Source organism: Dryobates pubescens, chromosome 17 (genome assembly GCF_014839835.1).
Source record: "Dryobates pubescens isolate bDryPub1 chromosome 17, bDryPub1.pri, whole genome shotgun sequence".
Taxonomy (NCBI): domain Eukaryota; kingdom Metazoa; phylum Chordata; class Aves; order Piciformes; family Picidae; genus Dryobates; species Dryobates pubescens.
The window spans coordinates 19,147,125-19,171,013 of NC_071628.1; the positions used below are offsets into that span (position 1 = coordinate 19,147,125).

Below are 23,889 nucleotides of genomic sequence, written 5' to 3' on the forward strand. Positions count from 1 at the left end.
TTTTATCATTAGCTGAGAAAAAGAGAAGTGTTCCAACAGTACAAAATAAATCAGTGCCATGAAGGAAAAGAGGCTTTTGTGACAGCAGGGCATCAAAGTTTGGTGATGTCTTCTTCCCCCTTGTAAATGCCTGGTTTGTATATGATCCCTCTGTTGTCTTTACCTTCCTTTCTGCAGCTAAAATGAAACAAATATATTAAATAATTATAACTGCAATGAAAGAAAAGCACCATTGGTTACTTAAAATGGTTGATTGTGTATACATTAGATTATTTTTCTCTGTACCAGTGCAAATGTCACAATATCTTATTGTTAAAGATATTTCAGGAGAATACATCCTGTGTGGCACTCAGTGATGATCACAAAAGGATCAGGCTGATCTCAAAGTCTGCAGTGAGTCTTTTTTTCAGACTTTGGCTTTGGTGGCAACAGCAATCTCATATCAGTACAGATTTCCTCCCACTTGAAAGATGTGACCTTTGGGAAAGCTTTTTTCTAAAACTCCATTTCCCTCTTGTTTCACATACTCTTCTAGAAAAAAAAAAAAGGATTTGAAAAGCAGCCATGCTAGCAAAAAGAACAAGAAAAAGAGGAAATGGCAACTGAGAGAAACAGAAAAACTAGGTAAGCCTGTTATCAGCACAGCTTATTGTCCCACTTAGTCTAGAAAGGGAGTCTCATTTCCTAACTGCGTGCCAGTACCTGGAGTGGAAAATGGTCGTCTGTTCTCCCTGGTACTTGTGTACAATTCCCTATTACCTGTCCTTGTATCCTTTAAGGGACTACATGAGCACTGTTGAAGTAATTTTTATTTTGTGAAGGAAACAATTTATATGGTTGCTTTTCACAAGAAACAGCCGTTCCTACAACAGCAGAATGGTGGCCACTGGCACAAAGTTTGCAGCAAGTAGAGACCTTTCAGCCATATTAAACCTATTTTGCTGGCAATAAAATAGATTTCCTTTGGCATATATGATACAGGAGAAATAACATCTACAGTGATAAAAACAAATCAAAGCTTGTAGGAAAAGAGCGTATCTTACAACAGATCAAATATTACCGCTATAGAAATGTGCATGGTTTTGGACACACAATCACTTCTTTGTGTCAGAAGAAAAATTTGGTTTGACTGCTTTTCCTGTGATATGACAGCTGGACAGCTTACCTTTTCCTCTTCAGTAGGCAGAAGGCCACTGCAAGAACAGTGAGAACTCCCAGAGTGCAGGCTATGACAACAGAAACAACAAAGCCTAGGAGAAGAGGAAAGCATACAGAACAGATTATTTCATGTGCTTGAGAGGATAAGGTTAGTCTCTAATCTGTCATGACATTTGCATTCTGCATATGCAACTTTCCTACAGCCTGCTCATGCCACTTTGCAATTATGGACTGGGAAAGGATAATTTATCATGGGTGTATAATGAAAACTCCTAATCCCACAACTCTATCCCCAGTTCACACTACCCACAGTTCACACCTGTTGAAGTCACAAGGCCAACATTCAGGCATAGCAGATCAGGAACATTCTGGATTTCAATGCTATAATGTATAAGACAACATAAGCAAAACTAAAGAACTAAACCCAGGCAATTAAGGATGTTAAATTTGAAGCCTTTTGTTTTTTCTAGACAGGACAACATAGAAAGTGGACTCCTAAAGAGTGATCTGCTTTGCCTAAGGGCATCTAAGAAGGTAAGAGTGAATTCAGGATATTAATATGAAGAACTGTGTCATCTCACGTTTGTGCTGAGATCTCAGGCATTATCATTATCATCCCATCTTCGATAACTCGTATATATGCGTATGTATTCATATATATTTTTGGCAATGGAGGTATTTATTTTGCCCCTCCCAAAGACCCTGAAAGTGAGCACTCTTTTCTAAGCTGCATTTTCAAAATTAACCTACTCGTATATTATATTTAATCAAATTGCTCCCTTTCTCTCTCTGAACACCATCAGAACCCTTTCAGAGTGAAGCTGACAGGTTTCATGTATTCTATCTAAATATTTTCTCTTATAAAATTACCTGAAATGTACAAGTATTTTTTAACAGGAATAGAATAGAATAGAATAGAATAGAATAGAATAGAATAGAATAGACCAGGTTGGAAGAGACCTTCAAGATCATCACGTCCAACACATCAACCAATCCAACCCACCTAAACAACTAAACCATATCCCGTTTAACCAGGTGGATGCTTTATTAATTTTAAGTCCAGATGAACAAAAGAAGCTTGCAATCCATGGAGCTGAAAAAAAACCTGTATTTTTAAAGAAGGGGATTTTGTAATGGTAAAGGTGTGGCAAATGGAAAACAAAATATAATACCAAATAGGTAATTGTAGAAAAAGCTTGTAGTTTAAAGAGGAAGGGTAGAGGAGTTGTTTCTGTTTGAGACATCCTTCTTGCAAAAGTTAGGTAGAAAGTATTTCATCACAGTGCTGTAATCAAAGCTAGACTCCAGTTCCATTTAACTTGTGGGTAGTGGAAGGTTTGAACACCATAATGAATGTCAGCTGCATGCATGTGAAGCTGATTTAATTAGACTAGCTGACTGACAGACAAAATACATTAGAAACATGTTTGATTTTTGCTGAATAATCATTTAAGATTGGAGGCATTTTGGAATGTAGTATTTTTTAACAGCATAAGTTTAGATTCTAATTCCTGGCCCCACCTTGTGGCTGCTGTGCTCAAGTGAAGATGCCAGCACTCAGTCTTGGCTTTGAAGAGGCAGAAAAGGTGCTCTGAAAACTTGCTTTAGCAGGGGCCTGTGGTGTGCACAACAGGATTTCTTTAATAAATTTATGTGGTTGCCTGACCCAAGCCACAATTCTGTGTGTGGCCTCTCCTTCCCTTCTTAATAGGTGTGCTGTATTCCTACCTGTGGTACAGCTGGCTGAATCAACCTGGGCACTTGCAGTCAGCAGCCAGGTGTTCTTTAACCTTGTGCTTTGATAGGAACTTTTTTTCCCCCATTTTTTTTCCTTTTTCCTTTATGTGAGGGGGTGCACCTGTGAGTGCCTTTGTGATCTTAGTAGGTGGAATGTGAGATTAGAGGGCTGATGAATACCCTTTTTGAAATTGGTTGAACATTTTTCTATGCTTCACTAATAAAGTCAATGAGCTTTTGTAATTAAATGAACTTATACTGAATGGGGTTTCTATTAAAGTAGCACTGAGCAATGCCTTTCATGGTCATAAACACTAGTTCTTGAGTGAGAACAGCAGCATGAGCTATAAGCCGCACAATTCAACTCTGGTAAGTCATGCCAGCTTTATAGATACGTTGAAAATGCTTCTATAGCTGGTATCACCTGGGTATGGGAGCCAAATAATGTGGTTTAGCAAAGAGCCAAGTGTTATTCTGGGGTTTGGCATTGGTTCACAACAACAATTATGAGAAAGTCACATGCAGATTAAATTTTTCCCAATAGATGGAAATAATAATACACTATTTCTGTGAAGTCTTTAAAGAAAAGCATAGTATCTGATTTTCAGTTGTTGGGATGATGAATTGTAACTCTCTACATTTTAAGTACTGAGTGTGATTTACAGAGACAAGGTAGTCAGGTGCTGAAAGGTCAGCTTAAGAAGCAGGTGGAAAATTGCATTTCTCATTTCTGACCATTCTGACTCAGAAAATCACTAGCCCACAGATGCACTTAGCAATCAGCAACATGCCTGTGCCAAGTCCACCTTGTATTTGAATCCTGACAAGTTGAGAGAGTAGAAAAAGCATAAAATGGATCTCTAGGATTCCACAATGAACTAGTCTTAAGGTAGCTGCTCACTGGAAAATGTCTGTTATTCACTGCTGTAGAGGACTGTTTATGTACATGCATTTAAGAGAGACCCTGTGGAGGAAGCATTACAGTCTCAGGAACGTGGCAGCTGTATTGCAAATCCTGAGTCTGCTCTTTAAATCATTGTACATAATCTGACTTGAGCAGAGATTTGAGGGGGATTTCTGAAATAGCCATTCTGGACCAACTAGTTCTGCAGTTGGCAGCCAGTGTTTGAGATTGGAGATCTGGGAAGAAAGTTTTAACCCTCTTCTTGGTGATATAACATGGGAGAGGGATATTTCTAGCTGGCCAATACACAAAAGCAGAAAAGGGACTGACGTACTCTGGTGCTTTCCATTTTTCACTATTTAGCCATCTTTTAGTTTACTCAAAATATTGCTTGTGCAGCTAATAGCAGTTTGTATATTAGTCATGGGGCTATTATTGGTTGTTGATGAATTGATAATTTTTCTTACTGAGTTAGAATCTAGCAATGGGAGAACTGCTAGTGTAGTTCTCATTTAAAATGAGATTACATTGAAGCAGTGTTCTGTAACTGTTACACTCGCAATTGGTGGCGTAGAGACTTGATAAGAGGTATGAAGCCAGAATAGAATATTGACTGTGGCTGAATACCAGAGACTGTGGCTCTTGTATTCAACAAGAAATCAAGGAACAGAAAGAGTAGAATCTGCAGTGTGACTTGTGTATGTCCTGCATGTGAGTTGTATAGTCAGAGAAATAATTTTCGTTTATTGGGGAGTTTTCAATTATTAACAACATTTTACAGACAAATCTGGTTTCTTAGCTGATAAGTTGATAGGGAGGTTGTTCTGCTTCTTATTCTTGACTCTGAAGCAGTAAGAGTGAAGTTACTGCTTACTACTTGCCTGATACCTGTTGTTGAAAAAAGCCATTTTATGTACTCTATGAAAACACAGTAGTAAGAGAAGGGAGCGAAGTGAACTGTGTGAAAATGTGGCTGCTATATTTTTGTAGTGGTACCATGCAACAGGACTGCAACTTCAGTATTTCAAGTTTACACACATCACTTTTCACTTTACCTAGAAGTAGTCATACAACTTACCTTCATGGAAGGAGATAAAAACCAGTCTTTCATGAAATTCCTGAACATTTCGGAAGTTATCGACCATTTCCAGAGGTTCTGGGTCACCACTCTCTGTGCAGTACATAGCTGTTTCCAGTGCCAGTAACTATAAAGGGAAGCACCCTGTTCAGCTCCCAGAGTACAGAAGAAGCATTGCCACTGAATGATCACTGAGAGTGTGCATTTGAAATCAAAAGGGTGGTCAAGGGGAAGAGGATACATTAAATAATACTTAACTCTTTTCTGGCCTGTGAGTCAAAATACATAATAATATATGAACAATGTAGCACCTCCAAACCATTGCCTGTATTTTGTTTATGTCTTGATAAAATTAGTCAGGCTTAGTAATTACCTACCAGGAAAATGGGACGGGAGGTAACATGGTAGCACTTTACAGCATGTTCTCCATAGCACAGTCTAATTTCTAAACAGTCCTTAAAGCTGCTTTATGAAAGAACTGTCTTCTTTGGTGAAGCCATGATCTTACAGAGTGGACAAAGCTAAGAATGGACTTTTGTAATAAGGAGCATGAACTATTTTGGTTAGAGATTTTGAGAATAACATTTCCCCCCTGTGTTTGTAATTACGTGAATCTGAAAATAGTGATTGGGGGTTTATGTAAGTGGCCATTAAAGAACAAAATCATTTAATTAGGTAAGCATAAAAATGTAAGCTGGAGAAAAGCCAAGGGATTCAAGACTGACAAATAACACATGACATGTTTTTTAGAAACTTAACATCTACCAAACCTATCTCACTTAAGTCAGTCAGGACCAAAGCTGCACTAAAACACTCCATGAATAGGGTTCAGACATGAAGTCTGAACAAAAGTGATCTGGAAGTGACTCATGGAAAGACTCAAAGCAGGGACTAAGTACATAGTTGAAACAGAAGTTCATCTCACTTGGCTGTGATTTTTTTCAAGCTGACTCTGCACTAATTGCTATGCAGCTGTCTGACCTTTATTTATTCTGTTCATCTAAGAACATGCTAACTACAAACTGCAAACTGATAGGCTATTGATTTGTGTCAGTTCTGTGCTGCTCTTCTCACTTAAAGGATTTTAGCAATGGTCATCTTCCAGCTTTACAGGACCAGGAAATGAGAATGTGTGGTTGCTGTGCTTTAGCAGACACCAATTAGGAAAACATGTGCTGTGTTTAAACTTGCCTGCTCCTGTGAAATTTTAACGGGGTGTCGGAAGACTGTCCAGAGAACACTAGGGTAGCAAGGAGGAGTCGTCAGGGATCCTTCATAGCGGTAATACTCATCCAGTCTGTGAGGAAGCAGTTCTCGAATGTTGAAGGCTGGCACTTGGGCTGTCTGATCTGAAACAGGATTCACGTTAAATGCCGCATCATTACCACACAGGTGGTATATCAGTGAAGTGAGTCTGATTTCAGTGACTGGCATGTTTTCAGTCATATCACTAGGTAAGGAAAATACATTTTAACAGAGATTATTCCAGTTTCATAAGGAATACAGCCTTTTAGGTTTCCTGTGTACAAATCTTGCTAAGATACTAGTCAGAATTCTGCAAGATGAACTGTGGCCACAGTAACCAAAAAACATTCTGTGTAAGAAGTAATGCCCAATCCAAAACACATGGCACATGCTAGCCATCCACTCTTCACAGAAATGCACTGCATTTTTAAGTCCTTCACAGCTCATGACTGGTTTACCAGGGATTTCTGGACTCTTTCTTCAGCCTGTTCAATCCCTCCCTGGGTGAAATCCGGTGCAGGTTTATAGCCACTCACCCTTGTATTTCACATTCCGGAAGTGCCTGAAGATCTTTTCATAGGATGGGTTGAAGGGTCCAATCTGTAATGAGCAGACTGTTAACAGCTGTGCCAAGCACCACAGTCTGAATATGAGTCTTTGCTTCTGCATGCAGCAGATAGCAGTATTTCGTGGCCTCTGTCATAAGGCAAGTGTCTCCACCATCCAGGTATTAATATATTAGAATAGCATAGAACCTCTTTTTACTCAAAACATTAACGCTATCCTCAGAACCCAAATAATGCTCTTACTGGCTCCAGAGCTACTAGAGCAGCTTTGTCATGATGCTGTCTTAACTGTAGTGTAGATCTCTGGGTGTGCACTTAGGAGACTCTTTTGTCCTTGCCTGTTCAGCATGTTGTGCAAATGAAGAGAAACCATTTTCCCTGAGAACATTGCAGGCGTAAGTTCTCAACTGACAGGCTTCTCAGACCGTCTACTGGTTTCTATTCAAAGCCACATTTTTCCACCCACAAACATTTTTCAGTTCAGGAAGATAAAGAAAGACTTTATTGGGTACTGCAGGGCCAGTGGCAAGGGCTATAACTCAACTGTCTGGCAAGAGCTGTAACTCAGCTATCAAAGACCATGTTTTTCAACTGCTAGCAGCAGCTTTTCAGTTTAATAATCAGTGGGGGTTTTATGGATTCTTTGGAGCTGGTGCTTAGCAGCTCCTCTGACAACCAGATATATTAAACTGATGTTCTTAGACCAATTGTAATAGCCAGCAGCTGTCTGAAAGTATTTTAAAGACCTTATCTCCCTTGTTCCTTTGTTTGATTTTTAAATACCATTGCTCAGAAATAACCAGAATCCTAGTATTATTCCTTAGTATAATGTACAATACCCTATACATTTTGTGGCTGCAAGTTCCAAATGAACTGAAATTTAACACAAATTTGTCAGAGTCTTAGGGCTGCTAGGAAGTGAGTTTGGGTAATACTAATGAGAATTAGAGCTTTGTCTGCTAACTAGAACATTTGCACTTTTTTGATGGAAATGTGAAAACCTGGATGTTTTCAGTATTTTTTTTTTTATGCTGTAGAAAATTCTCATGTTTAAAAGTAATCTTTATAGTTATCTTATTGAGGAGTTTTAATCCTAAAAGGGGGGGTTACAAAATTGTGTATGTGCAAGCTTCTACAGTTTCTCTTTCAGATCATTATTATCTTTAATTGCTTGTATGTGAGGCTTCAGAGAGGAAAACTGGAAAGCTGTCTTTCTCTCATCTTAGAAAGGGCACTGAATTTACTTATTTACTGTAAGCTGTGATTCAGAGAATCTGGGAAGTTTGGAACCTGAAGACTGTGGTCGAGTCCTAATTGCATACAGTGACCAAAGCCAGGGTTGTGTCTGCCAGTGCCTCTCTGCTATGTTCAAACTGCTTCATGCAGTTTTAAGTAAGATTGAAATTCACTGCTGTCTGTTGTTCCATAAACTTTACCAATGGCTGCAAAATTGGATTGAATATAGCTGAAGTTAATTTACTGAAAAATATGGGAAATAGTCAGAATCTCTTATTTTCTTCAAATATGCTCCTGTTTTTATGTATGTGCTCCTGGAATCTGGCTCCTTTTTTTGTGAAAGAGAAAAGGCAAAACATTTATTCAGCCACAGCATTGTTAAATAATCTAGCTAATTTTGTACATTAAAGGTCCCTGGTGACTTAATGATTGAAAGTGCATTTTAAACAAACAAACAAAAAAATCCTGCATCCTACCTCAAGAAGAACAGCCAAAACTGCCAGTCCATCCGCTTTGTCCATGGCTGCTGTTATATCTGGGTATTTCTCAGAGTTATAATGTACAATATGCAGCTACAAAGAAGGAGATACAATTTTATGGTAATGTCTGGGGCATGATGGCATCTCTGCTTCACAGATAAAAAGGACCACCTCAGGCTATGACCATACAATGAAATCCTTCAGTCATTTCTAGCCGTTGTGGCAAGATCTTTTTAAGAGAAGAGCAAAAGGTCCTGGTACAACTATTCCTAGCCCTGCTGTAGCTGTGTTACACCCCCCCACACACACACCCTTTATATAATGTGGGATGGAATGAGTATTGGTCACTTCAACTTCAAGGCATTTTGACTGTAGTACCAGTAATTTTTTCTGAAAAAGTAACACGTTAGCAAACCCTGGTGTTAAATACAACTAGAGAAGAAACGGGTTCCTAAGGTGCTGTTATGCAAACAAATTGTTCTGACTGATTTCTCTTAATCATTTTGAGGTAAATATCCCAAATCCTTAATTTATGATTAGAAAAGATAGCAAATAGTTCTTCATTGAACAGAAGAAAGTGAGTAAAGGCAGACAGAGAAGCAATGTCTTGTGGCTAAAAGATACACGTGATTTACAAAGAAGAACCAAGATGTCAAATAGCCAGGAATTTGCCTGAAATTACTCAAGTGATCCAGTGCCAGCCCTGTGTTTAGAACCTAGACTCTGAGTCCCTGACTTGTGGTGTATTCATGAAAGTACATCAGAGTTTATCCCTTCTGTGGTGCACAGTGCAGTATTTTTACGTATCTATCCATATCATAAATACTTGGATTAGAATCTTGCAACCTTTAACAGAATCACAGAATCACAGGGTGTTAGGGGTTGGAAAGGACCTTGAAAGATCATCCAGTCCAACCCCCCTGCCAGAGCAGGATCACTTAGAGTAGACCACACAGGAATGCATCCAGGTGGGTTTTGAATATCTGCCCAGAAGGAGACTCCACAACCCCCCATGGCAACCTGTTCCAGTGCTCCATCACCCGCACAGTGAAAAAAATTTCCGATGCCTCAACTTCCACCTGTTGCCCCTTGTCCTGTCATTGGGTATCACTGAGAAGAGCCTGACTCCATCCTCTTGTCACTCACCCTTTGCATATTTATAGGCATTAATGAAGTCACCCCTTAGTCTCCTCTTCTCCAAGCTAAAGAGACCCATCTTCTTCAGTCTCTCCTTGTAAGAAAGATGTTCCACTCCCTTGATCATTTCTGTGGCTCTGCACTGGACTCTTTCAAGCAGTTCCCTGTCCTTTTTAAACTGAGAGGCCCAGAACTGAACACAATACTCTAGATGTGGCCTTACTAGGGCAGTGTGTCAGCCACTCTGCCCAGTTTTGTGTCATCAGCAAGCTTGCTGACAGGGCACGCTGTTCTTTCATCCAGGTCATTGATGAATATATTGAATAGCACTGGTCCCAGTACTGACCTCTGAGGGACTCCACTAGACACAGGCCTCCAACTAGATTCCATCCCATTGACCACAGCTCTCTGGCTTCAATCCTTCAACCTCACTAGCTGATCATCCCAACTACACTTTCTCAGTTTAGCTGCAAGGATGCTGTGGGATACAGTGTCAAATGCTTCACTGAAATCAAGATAAACCACATTCACTGCTCTGCCACCATCTATCCTCTTGGTTATGTCCTTATAAAAGGCTGTCATGTTGGTCAAATATATTTTCCCTTTGGTAAAAACATTCTGCCTGCTCCTAATGACCCTCTTGTCCTTGATATGCCTAAGGACAACACCAAGGATAAATTGTTCCATTACTTTTCCAGGGATGGAGGTGAGGCTGACTGGTGTATAGTTACCTGGGTCCTCCTTATTACCCAATTTGAAGATTGGAGTGACATTTGCCTTCCTCCAGTCATATACTCAAGATAAAGATCCCACTTTGAACCAATGGGAACTGCCTAACCTTCTTTGTTCCTTTCCCTGATCTGAACTTGTCTTACCTCTGCTGCAAAATGCTTCCCACTGATTGTGTGCTCTGAGCCTTCAGACTTGTTTCTGTTTCCCCAGTGCAGGTGAAGCTGAGATGCAGTGTATTCAAACGGGAGGTTTCTGATGTACATAGTAGGTGATAGATACATTTTCACTGTAAGCAGAGCAAAAACAAATGGGAGCAGATGATACCACACCTTTCAAGCACAGGGCAAATAAAAATTTACTATGTCTAGTGTCTACTATGTGTGGAGCATTAACAAAGCAGATTCCTAACTCAAATCTGTTATTCTGTGCTAGGAGAGAAACAATTTAGTTGTCTTTAATCCTTTCTAGGTAATTCAGAAGAATTTAGAATATACTCTCTTTCTGTTTTCTTAAACTAAAGGAATTGAATGTGAGACTTGTTGCATTCTTCTCCCTGAAGAATGGAAAGTTATCTCAGGCTTATTGAAGAGGCAATTTGCAGAATCACAGAATGCTGGCAGTTGGAAAGGACCTCCAGAGATCGAGTCCAACCAAAGCAGGGGATCATGGAGGGCAGGCCACACAGGAATGCATCCTGGCAGGTTTTGAAAGTCTCCAAAGAAGGAGACTCCACAACCTCTCTGGGAAGCATGTTCCTGTACTCAGTCACCCTCATCATAAAGAAATGTCTCCTTGTGTTGAGGTAAAACTTCCTGTGTTCCAGTTTGTACTAATTTTCCTTGTCCTGTCATTGGGCACCACTGAAAAGAGACTGGCACCTTCAGCTTGACATCCACCCCTCAGGTATTTATAGATGCTAAGATACCCTCTCAGCCTTCTCAAGACTGAACAGCCCCAGGTCTCTCAGTCTTTCTTCATAGGAGAGACGTTCAAGTCTCTTCATTCATCCTTGTAGCTCTGTTGGACGCTCTTCAGCAGATCCCTGTCTCTCTTGAATTGGGGAGCCCAAAACTGGACACAGTATTCCAAGTGTGGTCTTGCCAGGGCAGAACAGAGGGGGAGAAAAACCTCCCTAAACCTGCCGGACACACTTCTAAGTGCACCCCAGGATGCCATTGGCCCTCTCAGCTGCAAAGGCAAATTTGCTATCACATGGATAACTTGCTGTCCTCCAGGACTGAAGGTCTTTATCCATGGAGCTGCTTTTTAGCAGGATGACCCCCTAATCTGTAGTGGTGCCTGGTGTTAGTCCTCCCCAGATGCAGGACTCTGCACTTGTCTTCACTGATCTTCATGAGGTTTGCCTTCACTCAGCTCTCCAGCTTTATTAGCACGTTAAAGCAAAACTGAAGCCTAAACCAGTTAAAAGTAGCTTAATGAATTAATATTTCTTGTACTATTTTTTAAACTCCTGTTGTATTGAATTTCATTGCCTCTTAGTATTCTTTTACAAGCACATGACGAAAACAGATAAACTTCCACCCCTCTTCACTCTCCCCAAAACCCAGAACACTGATGTCAAGCAGCAAGAATATCACAGGCCTGAAGAACTGGCATTTCCTTTCCTGACATGATGAAGGAAGGCCTTTGTGTACACTGCTCTCCCTTCTGCTCACTAATGCTTTCCAGTGTGGAAGACAGAATTGGTTAGTTTTTGTATAGAAATTAAAGCAATAATTTTTGGCTCAGCTGAAACTGAGTAGTTTGCTTGGGAATTTTGGCACTTCATAAAGAAATGTTTTATGTAAAGAACAGATCGATTTCTTTGCAGTTTATTATTTTCCAGTGTGAATACAGTTTGTTTCTGGAGTGTCCAGGCATGTCTTGTAGGGGAAACAAGGCTCAAAACTTTAATGAAGGAACAGCTAAAGCCCATGTATTTTTATGCTAGTGCTAAAAAGCTTTTCTTGATCTCTTCTGTTTTCAGTCTGGCTAAAGCAGGTAACTGTAACTTAATTAGTTGGCCAATGAAGCACATTAATTATATGTAGAAATGACTGATATCACAATACTAAGCATCCTACTGATGGTGTAATGATGACTCCAGTAGAGATTAATTTTTCATTATTCAGAGCAATTAATATTCATATCTGAGTAAGGTTTCTACAGTGGGTTGCATGTCCCCTGCTTTCCAGGAGGACGCTGACCTTAGAAGTGAATTCCCATTTTTACTGAGACAGGAATGTATTTTTGTCTTGGTTTTCATTAGGAAGTAGTTGTACTTCTTGTTTTAGGGGCAAGATCTGACAGTGTTAGTGACAGAGGCTGTACGAGGAGTTTGCTTTTACCTGTGTGACTATTACGTAAGGGATGGGCTCTCAGTATTGCTCTTTTGTCTCCGCCTGCTCTCCGGCACCATTCAAGTCTACAGATGATGTTTCCTTCTCTGCCTGTTGCTTGTATCAGCCTAATACTTCAACTGTGACAATACAATCTTTCACTCAGAACCAAGAAAGGCTCTTAGGAAAAGATCCAAAAGGCAGGGTGTCCCAGCCATTCCTAGTCTAAAGCAGCCTGGGTATGATGGAGAAATCGGTCAAGAGGAAAACCAGGAACCATTCCCTAAAAGGCTGGCCCTTACTGAGGATAGGACTTATGATGTTCTACAAAGCAGGTTTACCCTGCTGAAAGAATGAGGGGAAAAAAGAGATGTCTGCATGTTGGGCCTCTTTTAAGCAAGCATGCTGGAGAAGAGCAGATACAGAGGCCAGGTTTATAACACAGGTTCATTTGATGGTTATGTAATAGGAGGATATGAAGAAGCTGGGTCTTATTACTGTTCTTACTTCTATGTTATCAAATGTTTCAGGAAGGAACAAAAAACGGTGGGACTTCCTTACTGATACTGTATATTATGTCAATATAGTAGACCTTTTTGAGACTACATCCTCTCTGCTTTTACCTACTGTACTGACACTTTGATTTAGTACTACAGTGTAGGGCATGTTTGTATGCTGTATCTAATTATTTTTCTGTCTTTTTATCTTACCTTACACTAAAGAGGCTTTTATCACAAGTCAAGGAACAAAATGGTGCTCCTAGCTTGCCTTGTTTTTGCTTCCCCCCTCTCCCTTTCATAATCCAGCTGAGTTGCTTTGGTGGGAATGGAATGTCAGAGACCAGAGACCCATTGAACCCATATTTTATCAGTTTATCTGGTTATAAAAAAATCACAAAGTTTGTTTCAAAGCACTCCAACCAAAGTAACAAGAAAATCTTAAGATGTAATTCAAGCATGCCTAGAGCTTATTTAAAAACCACAGTTTGGCTCACCATGAATCCATTTGTACTTAGTACAGACCCAGGTTTCTCTAACCTGTTCTCTAGATGTGGGTGTGCTGATGTGAAGGCCTCATCATCACACCTTAATTTTATCTGATAAGCAAAGTAGTTCACCCATGAAATAAAAATTCACAGGCTCCAGCAATCTTTCCTTTACAATCCCTTGCTGTCATTGAGCTCTCTTACCTGAGTGACCATTATTGGTCAATGTAAAGTGGTCAGTGGAGGGCACATTATAGCCTATGAATTCTAGAGGCAAGAGATTAGAATCATACTGGAGAATATCCTTATGGAAATCTATTGGTGATTGGAATACTCCTCCACAAAATGGGTATTTTTTTGGCCAGGCTTTCTCTCCATCAGGACCTGTGTAAATGAACAGAGACACACTTGTCAATTATGAAATTAATTTAAAACCTCGCATGTTTCAGCCTTCACTCAAAATCTGGATAGGAACCTTTTCTGAATTTTTAACATTTAAAATTTTTTTTTTAATCCTAATTTCATCTTTCCAGTGTGCCATTAAATAGAAATGGGCCAAATGCCAATAAAAATCTCACATGGAGGCACTTTGCTGCCTCTTGATTCTTTGATAATCTCACCTGCTGTTGATGTTACAATCCTGGGGAACTGTGGGATGGGTAGCTCATCAGGTTTGGTTTGCAGGGTTGAAAATTCCCCCCCCAACATTAAATTTGCCAGGCCAGCTCAGTTGGAAGCAAATGAAAGCTGTATTTACTAGCAAAACTACAGTCTACAATGGAATGCAATGAATATGTGCAAAATATACAGTATTTACAATATTTATAGGTATTTGAAATTAATAAACAGCACAACGCCCCCCCTGGCCAAAGACCAGGGAAAGCTAATAGCCTCTCCCTCCCTGCTTCCCCTTACCTCCCCTGTACACGAAAGGGACAAGAGAAAGGAGCAGAGAGCTGTTAGACTTAGCCACAACAATGCAGCCAAGGTCAAGCAAAAGTGAGTTAGTATCTCTCCCAAGCAAAGAAGCGAGAGAAGCAAGAAATTGTTTTGCAAATGAAATCTTATGGTAGATAACTTTCCAATAGGATTGTTTAGAAATGTCATTATTTTCCTTTTTACACCCAGTAGTAATTTATTTGCATTTTACTACTTTCTGTCAAGATTCGGGAAAAAGTTTTAAAGGCATAGCCTAAAACTACCTCGCAGCACCACAGCCAGCGTCCTCTGACTCTCTTGTGGTGGTATTGTCTCTCCTCAGAGCTTGCAAATGTGACAAGTAGAGTTTGTATCTAAGACAGTATTTGGATTATTTGCTGACATGGATTAATTTCCCCATGGAAATAAGAGGTGTATGTGTAGTAACGCAGCTGTTGCAGCCTTCTGAATTGCTGAAAGAAGAGATTCCTGCTGAAAAAGGAAATTTTCCATATTTTTCAGTAGACAGAAAGCCAGATCCTCACAAACCTTTCCTTTCCATACAAACTGTCTGGCTCTACCTAGCACTGTTGCACAACCCATTGCAAAAAGCTGATTTGCAAAAATGGAAGGTAATTTGACCTGCAATAACTTGCTCAAACTCTGGTGAAACTTTTCTTCATCACAGTCTTTTGCCTCAGGCAGGTTCTACAAAGAATAGGTAATATCAAGAGATTTTTAATTGTGCCTTTGATTTAATTACACATTAATAGGTAGCAGCTGTTTGCAAGCTGTAAGATGAGACCATTTGGATTTAAATAATAAAAGAGGAACTTGAAACGTGTGTTTCTCCATGACTCTGAATATTCATCCTGATTCTTTCTAAGGCAGGAAAGTCTTTTGGGATCACTCAGCGTGATCTGTATAACACAGGCCATTGGACCTCCCTGGTTTCGTTTGTACTGCGGTGAGAATACATTTCAGCAAGGAAAAAACATCTACTCTTCCTTTAAGCACTGCAGGGAAAAGATATTTCATTAGTGCCCAGTGGATAATTACTCTCCTTGGCAGCATGCTTTTCACTGTGAGTTTGTCTAGTTTTGTCTTTGTATAAATAGTGATTGCTTTTAATTCTTTGCTTAAAAATCAAAAAACCTCCTGTTAGCATACTTTAGTTCCTCATTGAAGTACTTGTAACATGGAGGACATAGTTTCTCACTTTGCTTAAACTAAATACATTGCATTCCTTGACTCTTTGGTGAGAAGTGTTCTTTTCAAAACCCATAATATTCCTTGTGGTTTCTTTGAAGTCCGCCCAGAATGTTAACATCTTCCATGAATCGTGAATGCCAGAATCTAATGTAAGATTGGGTCATCAGTGACAAAGCAACTTCAGATTTTTTTCGGAAGGAAAATTAACAGTCAGGAGAGTATTACTGTAGGCTCACTTTTTAAATGTGAAAGACAATTTTCCATACTGTGAGATACACATACTCAAGAATATTCACCAGGAAAATATATATCAGGATATACAAGGAAATCATAGTTTCTTGAGGTTGGACTTGGATGTGCAAGACAATGACACTGAAATGAAACACTTTCCAGGGAGCTAAGATTACAGCAGTGTCAGAAAAAACTGGGAGAAGCCTTTTTTTGTAAAAAACCCTCAGTAATTTAGGTTTGTGTGTTTTGTACACTGATAAGATAGTATGCAAGAAGACTTCTATATAATTTTGAATTTGTGCATAAATTAGAAGTCTAATCCCAGACAGTGAAAATCATGTCATGAAGTACCACTCATTTTTTCAGGACTATGCCTGGATGAATTGAATGCACTTAGGAGCTGGTAACAGAGTATGGGAGCTTCCACAACAACATTAGCAGTTCAGAAGGGAAACTTTTGTCCTTTCTCTAAAATGTGGTAGTTATCACAGTCTTTATGTACCGTGATCTTTACAAGCAATTGTCCTTTCTGTGACATAAATCTGCAATTCCACTTACAAGACCTCTAAGCTACGGCAGTTTCTGTTTCTCACTCCTGCTCAATTAAAAAGAAACCACCAACCAAACAAACCAAACCCCCTTTTTTTTGGTACAAAACCAGTTTTTCTAGAAATTCTGCCTTTTGTCATGTACTCTTTGTAATTTCAGTGGCTCAAAACTCCTGTCTGAGATTGCTGATCTCACTGCAGCTTGGGTTTGCATATGTGAAATTGAGATTTTCATAGTAGATAAACTACACAGCTGGAAGGCATTTCTCACCTAGCTCTGTTCAAGACAAATGATTGATTGTCAACCAGCATGTTCAGATAAATCAGTGGAAGTCACAGTCTGTTTACAAAGGCTCTGTCTGATCACTGCTGAGTTATAACAAAAAGGTATTAATATGAGAAGTATTGCAAAAATATCTTAATACTTAGTCTTCCCTTTTTTGACAAAGACCTAGGTGTCACAGATGACATTTGCTGCTCTGAGGACTCCATCACAGCTGTGTCACCATAACAATAATTGTGCCATGGGCTGCTCCTACCCACCCAAAGCTATTGTTCAGCTGTTGGTCTGAGCAAATTAAAGTAAGGAGCTGTTGGTACAGGTGGAAATAGGACCTCTCCTGCTACCACTGCTCCCAATGCCGCCATGAACTTTCCTTACTGTAGAGAATGCAAACTCAGGTTGCTCAAATTCAGCTTATGGGCCTTCTTTTACATGAGTTTCCAGGACCATGTTCCCCTACTTTGCTGTAAATAACCCTTTGTGCTTTCATGGCTATTTCATAAAAGATGTCTTTAAATAGTAGTAATAATTCTTGCTGCCCAGCTGTCAGTGAGCTAAGCAAAGTACCCTCAGCACCCTGGCTGCATATGTCCATTGTGTCATTTCCTTTGACAGCTTTTAGTTTTCCATGCCTAAGCCCTCAGTCAGCCCTGCAGCCCTAGCACTGCTGACTGATGCATGACAGATGTTCCTTTAAGAACAACAGTGCTGTCTGCTCCCAGGATGTGTACACTGGCTGACTTAAAAAAAAGAAGAAAGTAGCCATATGAGACAGTGGTGTTGCCAACATTTTTTTGCTCTGATGACCAATTAAGATTCATGTTGCTTGAGCTTCTCATGGGCTGTCCAAATTCTCTTAATTTGAAGTAAACTAATGTATTACAATGTGTTGGGTCGGTAACAACCGGGAATCCTTGTGATACTTTTGCAGCCAGGCTGAGCACTCTGCCCTGCTTTCAGTGAGCTAGAAGCTGCATGGCTGCTCTTAGCCCAGTGCTAAGCTAGTAATGAAGACTGAGAATCCAGGCTTCCTGCCACAGTATATAACTTCATGGGTTCCTTTCATTCAGAGCCCAGGAAGAACTCAGTCATACCATTCCATGTACATGTATCCAGTATAAGCATATCTTCCACATACATGTTCACAGTGAAGCTTGTGAGATGGAGGAATTGCCAAGGGCTGTAGCTGTCCCTGCTACTCCATTCAAGTGCTGTATGGGAAGAAATCTGGGACATGTTCTAGTGTGTTCACTAAAGCTGGCATTTCCTAAGGGGAAGCAAAGGGGTCTTAGCATAGGTTCTCAGCACCACAGTGAATTGGAGTATTTCATGACAGTAAAATAGAACAGTTTGCGAGTTCCATCAGCCCTGACGTCTATTAACAACAGTTCTTGTGTCTGCATTGTAGTATGAAGTTGTCTCCTCACATGTTCAAGCATGTTAATCATTCTGTTGGCATTATTACTTTAAACTTGGCTGTAAAGCTAGCTTTCTCCATTGTAGCTACTTCTCCACTTTCAAGGAGTGGTCCTGGTTCTTTGATTTCATTTCAGCCCTCTCATATTAGAGAAGCAGAAAACCAGAATCTAAAGAATTGAAACCCAGTTCTCCAAATGTACCAGTTCTCTTCTAGGGCAGAGGACTTCAGGTTTGTACCTTCCAGCCACACAGCAACATTGCCAAAAGCTGCTTGCACATGCTGTCCAGAGCCGTGGGGCATTGGAACAATTCTTTAAGTTCTTTAACTGATGATATACTTTGTTGACTTTGTCCATTCTACAGGAGTTGAAGGAGCCCACACAAAGCAAACTTGTCAGAGGCGGCCGAGGGCTTTTGCCCCAGCTCACTAGCCTGTGCTATTTTCTCAAGGCAGTTTTTCTTGTTCTATATACAAAAGTAATGAAATCAAGAAGAACAAGTAACATCACTGAAGTTTGATTAAGGAAAAGGCAGATGGCAGAGAGGTTTAGCCTTTGTGTTTATTACATCTAGTGCAGTAATTTCCATTATATCCAAGCCAAATGCTTGTTTCCTTGGAAGCTTGTGCTGAAAAGATAAGGCCTGATCACATGGAGTGTCAGCTTGCTTTGCCACCATGCCCTGAGCTGCTAATATTGTATCAACATTAATTTTTACATAATGTTGTACTGAGCAAATAGAATTCTTACTGACACTCAGCACCCAGATTTCTCCTCCACCCTGATCTCCTATGCTGACTCTCATCTGGACATCAGTCTGCACTCTGAGTATAATGTCTTTACTTCCTGTTATGTCCTTTTGACTTCATTTTAGTGGGAGGCAATGTGTTACATAGTTAAAGGTAAATGGTGGCAGGTGTAGGATCAGTAGGAGAGTATGGAGAGGCTCTTTCCTGGCTGACTGCAGTCTCTCTAATCACCATTTTTATCAGTGCAGACCCATGTTCTACCTCTGCTTTTTTTCCAGGTATATGGAAAGAAACATTCTGTACAAGTTGAATTGCCACGTTAACTTTTTGAAGTTGCTTTTTCACATTTTTCTGGATATATGTGAAAATCAGTAGTTGAAGGAAAAAGTAAGAATCTGTTTTGTGAACCTTCTGTCTGTTCTTCAGTACATATTAGAAATCAGACTGCAGTGTGGAGGCTCTTGACAGGAATTGATTAAGTTTGGTCCTGAGAATAGCACACTCTGAAATACACATGGGGACCCAAATTCCCAGAAAGGGGCAAATAACAAATTTAAACAAGCACTACCCTGGGAAGGAAGGCAAAACTTCTACTTTGATGGTAGTAAAAGAAGACTTGCTTTCCGTACTACCCAACCGGGTTAGGTTCATCTGATGGCTACTGTTAAGGTGAAAACCCCAAGCTTTTGTTATTCATACTGTGTCAAGCTTTATTTTTTGCCCAATGAGAACGGGAAGTGTATGTATGCATGCTGGCAGTTCCATTTGTGTCTACAGACATGCAGCTGGGCAGTTTTCCTTTTGCTTATGTGAAGTGAGTCAGGTAAGCTGGAGCACAACCAAAGGGAGTAGTTATTAACAGCAAGTTCAACCTCAGAGGTTCTTTGTGTTGTCTTGGAGCACCACCAAAGGCTTAAGAACAAGCATTTTAGAAAAAAAGTCTGAGGTTCTCAGTACTGCCCATTTCTCTGTGGGCATGTGGCATGTAAACCACTACCCATATTGGATAATTCCTCTTCCTGAGCAGCTGTTGCATCCTTTTAGTTGCTGTCTTAAAGGACTAGTGTACAAAATAATATTGCTTTCCTAAATATGCTGGGATCTTCAGGGAGCTGTCTCCAGTAACACAATGCAGGTGACTTGCTGAAATCTGACTGTACTTTAAAAATGAAGACCCATGTGGTTAGGGAGAGGAATGCACTTTGTAGAGCTAGGCTGAAATGTGCTGCTGCCCAGTGACACTGGGGGAAACAGAGGGCTCTGGGGATTCTCTGCAGTTGTAGGGCCAGTCTTGTCTGCTGAAGTTCTTGTCACTCTCTAAGGTAGTTTAGAACTCAATAACTGACTCTCAGTCATCCAAATACAAAAACTGATGGATCAATAACAGATTTCAAGACAATGGACCAGATCCAAACCTGGGTAAAGATGCCAAACCTAGTAAGTTCTCAGTGGAATACATCTGGCATGTTGTCTTTAAAATACAGAAAAAGCCGTAACTTTGCATGTACAAATTAGTACTTACCAATGTAGGACCATTTTGACCCTGTTTAAAGACAGAAGAAATATTACTGTCAGTATTTGAAATTGATCACAGTCTGTAAATAAATACATTGCCACTTAAACCTATGTACTGAATGCTGCAAGACTTGATCCGTCTTTCTAGACCCAGGATAGTAAACAAAACATAAATGCTTTCCAAATTACGAACCCTTCTTGACCAAAATTTGGTTATCTCTGTGATCCTGCCCATAGGAGTGACTTTCCTGTGGTCATTTAAATCCTTAAGTAAAACTTCTGTCAATCTATTTTTTCCATTGTGGAATAGCCAGAGACTTTGTATGTAGGTATATCCCTGGTTTGTTTTGTTTTGTTTTCTGATTAGGAAACTTCTTAAGGAATATGAAAGGGCTGTAGCTATAATGCTCCCCCTCACACCTAGCTGAGGAGTTTGAAAACCATTATTGGATTGCCAGTTACTACACTGAGAAATGGTGGACAGTCACTTCTGTACAGAGGCTCTGAGATTTGCCATCTGAAACAGACAGGAATAGATGGACTTTGAAAAAGCGGGAGTATGATACACAAACCTATATAACTCAGAAAAATCCTAGGGGGTGCTAAAGTGACCAATATTCATCCCCTGCTTAAGGAACAGAACTTGAGACAGGGTCTCTGCATATCTTTGGAAATGTCTTGTTTAGGTTTCTGTTGGATTTTGTTTTGTTTGGTTTGGATTTTATTTTTGTTTGATTGATTATTTTATTCCTTAAACCTGCTTGCTTGCTGTGTAATTTATGGGTGCTTGTTCTGACAGAACTGAACAGTTTGGGTTATCAGGCTAATGCAAATTTGGTTTTGTTTCTGCATAGAAACCAGTCCTGAATTACGAGTCTTGCAGACACTCAGTGTGGCTGTGTGTGCCTGCATGCATGCAAGCAAATGTTTATCCTTAGATGCACTTCTGCTTAGGACGGATTCTTGGCTGCATTTCTTGTACTCTGACACGTGGTCACAGATACAGCTCTTCAAAGAATGTCGTGTGAAATGTTTGGGATCAGTTTGTAAAGATGTGTAAAACAGCTATACTTAGCTCTTTTGTATTGATATGTGCTGGAAGCACTAAGCTCTCTGCTTCCAGCTGGTTAGGACCAGTGTCCCTTGTTGTTTTACACTGGAATTTTCAAAACCAGGTCTGTGTAATGATCCTGCCTGAAGTCCCCAGGTTTCTTGCACAGAAGAATTCTGTCTTAGATTTAGAGATTAGAAACCTCGTTCTTCTCTCCCCTTCTCTCTGCAGAGGATCATCTGTTACAGAGTTTATATGGAGGCACTTGCAGACTTTGCTCAGGACATTCTGGAGGTAGAATTTGCACGACAATAGCAACTGAGTGTCAGAAGATTTTAGAAATTGCCACATCCTCAGCTGAGCAGGGTTTGAAGAAATACTGACTTAACTATAATAGCTACTCTCTTCTCATGCTCTTACTGCCATTAAAGTGTGTATGAAATGTCAAAAGTGATTTTTATCATGTAGAACAAGCATAAAGCAGTCAGTTTCAGATATTTTAATATTTTTGGTGCTCATGCCAACTGGAACAAAAATAAACAAAATCTTAAACTCTTTTGGCAAGTGACATTTTTCTTAGTCTGTGAACATTTTGAACTGCAGTTCACTACTGTTATGACTTTTCCGATGAGCACAATAATAGCAACTCGTGTAGGTGGGGCTGAGGCACATTTAATGCTTATTTCATCTAACTTTGATCAGCAGATGAATAGATGACCAGATGGCAGAATCTTCTTGATTTTGTCTGAATGAACATGTGGAGCTGCAAGAGTCATTTGCTGCTATCCTCAGACTGTAAGCAAGGTTGCTATTAGCCTTATTCTGCTTGATAATGAAAATAGGATGAGGCAGGCTGTCACAAAAATCTTTCAAGATTGGAAGAATCAACAGAGTGTCTGACTCAAATCTAGAAGGGGACTACCAACAGCTCTGTACCTGTGAGCACTGCCATGCCTCTTTGTTCATGCTGGGGTGAGTTCTGGTGCATAAAGCAGTTACATGCCAATGCATGGTAGAGGAGGTTCCTAGAGCTAGTGTATCTGTGTCACTGATCAATATCCAGAGTACAAAATATGTTTCCAATGTAGCTTAGGAGCTGAAAGAGTTGGAATGTTTTTTGTTGTGATGACCTACAATAATTGTGTCTCAGACGTGGGAAGATGTCAGAAACAGGCAGATGCTGTAGCTCTAGCTATTTCTTGGTGCTGGTGTCTATTTCTAAGATAGAATTCTCCAGCATTCCCTTCAGAACATATCTCAAGACTTATCTTTTAGACATATCCTTTCGCTTCCAAACCTTCTGTGTTGTCAGAGGAAGCATCTAGAAAACACCAAGCTTTATTCTGTTGTTTTGTAAAGCACCAAGCTCTAGGAAGTTCTTCCCTTCAGGCAGTAGATTCCACTAGGTAATAGAGCCACTTTTCAGTGGATATATGCCCAAAATAGGAAGGTTACCTTAAAATTTTGAATTCCACCGTTATGTAGCCCATGTGAAAACCCCATGCTTGTCTTGGCAGAGCTCTGTATGAAGCTGACAGTTCTGGATTACACTTGAGCCTTCAGGACTTTTTTCCCCTGAATATATGTGCTGAGTAAGTCCTCTCACACAACCCTTTACAGTGATTCTCCCTCATATTCTATAATCACACTAGGTACATTATTAGCTTGAATGGCTGAAAATTTATTATAATCAGCCTGAATAGATTAATATTAACTTCTAAAAAGAGAGTGAGGAGTCCTGAACTCCTGAAACTGGCCCTGTTTAAATATTAAAGATATTATTTTCTTCTGGTTTAAAAAATAAACAGGGTAGAAGGAAATGTGTGATGCTTCCACTAACTGAGAAAGGCCAGTCTGCTTCATTCTATGAGAAACAAAAGGATCACAAAGCAAGGCATACTGAGCATGCAGGAAGTCTCTAATACAAACTAAATCAGAGGGCAAATTTCTTTTCCCTTTATATATCAGAATTCAATTTCTCAGAACAGGTAATAAGAATACTCGCTCCAAACAACTGCAGACTGCAACAATATACAACTTTGAACATGCTTTTGAAATAGTAATAATTAAAAGATACCAGTTTGCTGCATACATTAGCTGCCCTCAGTTACAGTGAGAATAAAATAGAAAGCTGGAAGACTTTACCATTCAACGGCGCTTGCACTGAGAGTTGTGTCTTTAAGCAGAAAATAAGCACAGCAGTGGCTGTGGCTATACTGAAGCTCTTGGCTGACATCTCAAGGAAAGACTTAAAATATTCCAAGAGTTCACGGGTTTCTCTGCCCTCTGAAGAAGCTCCCTTGTGTGTATGTGGCAAATAGCAGAATGGACACATATAGAGCTTCTGCTAATGAGTTACTGCCCTTCT

General features: G+C 39.9%; 1 protein-coding gene across 1 annotated transcript; it reads right to left on the reverse strand.

Moving 5' to 3' along the window:
- Positions 1–77: 77 nt before the first annotated feature.
- On the reverse strand, positions 78–23,889 carry CA12 (carbonic anhydrase 12). Its single transcript, XM_009897406.2, has 10 exons — positions 23,667–23,889; positions 20,478–20,498; positions 13,801–13,980; positions 10,416–10,558; positions 8,401–8,496; positions 6,659–6,722; positions 6,069–6,226; positions 4,878–5,004; positions 1,166–1,250; positions 78–177 (listed from the first exon to the last, which is right to left on the reverse strand). The coding sequence occupies exons 1-10, from the start codon at positions 23,854–23,856 to the stop codon at positions 93–95; spliced, it is 1,149 nt and encodes a 382-aa protein (XP_009895708.2). The 5' UTR covers positions 23,857–23,889; the 3' UTR covers positions 78–92.

Coding starts and splice junctions, on each gene's coding strand:
- CA12 (XM_009897406.2), bottom strand. CDS start 23,856: ATGTGTCCATTCTGCTATTTGCCACATACACACAAGGGAGCTTCTTCA. Junction 20,499..23,666: donor AGTGCAAGCGCCGTTGAATG/GTAAAGTCTTCC, acceptor GTCTTTAAACAG/GGTCAAAATGGTCCTACATT. Junction 178..1,165: donor TGCCTACTGAAGAGGAAAAG/GTAAGCTGTCCA, acceptor GTTTCATTTTAG/CTGCAGAAAGGAAGGTAAAG.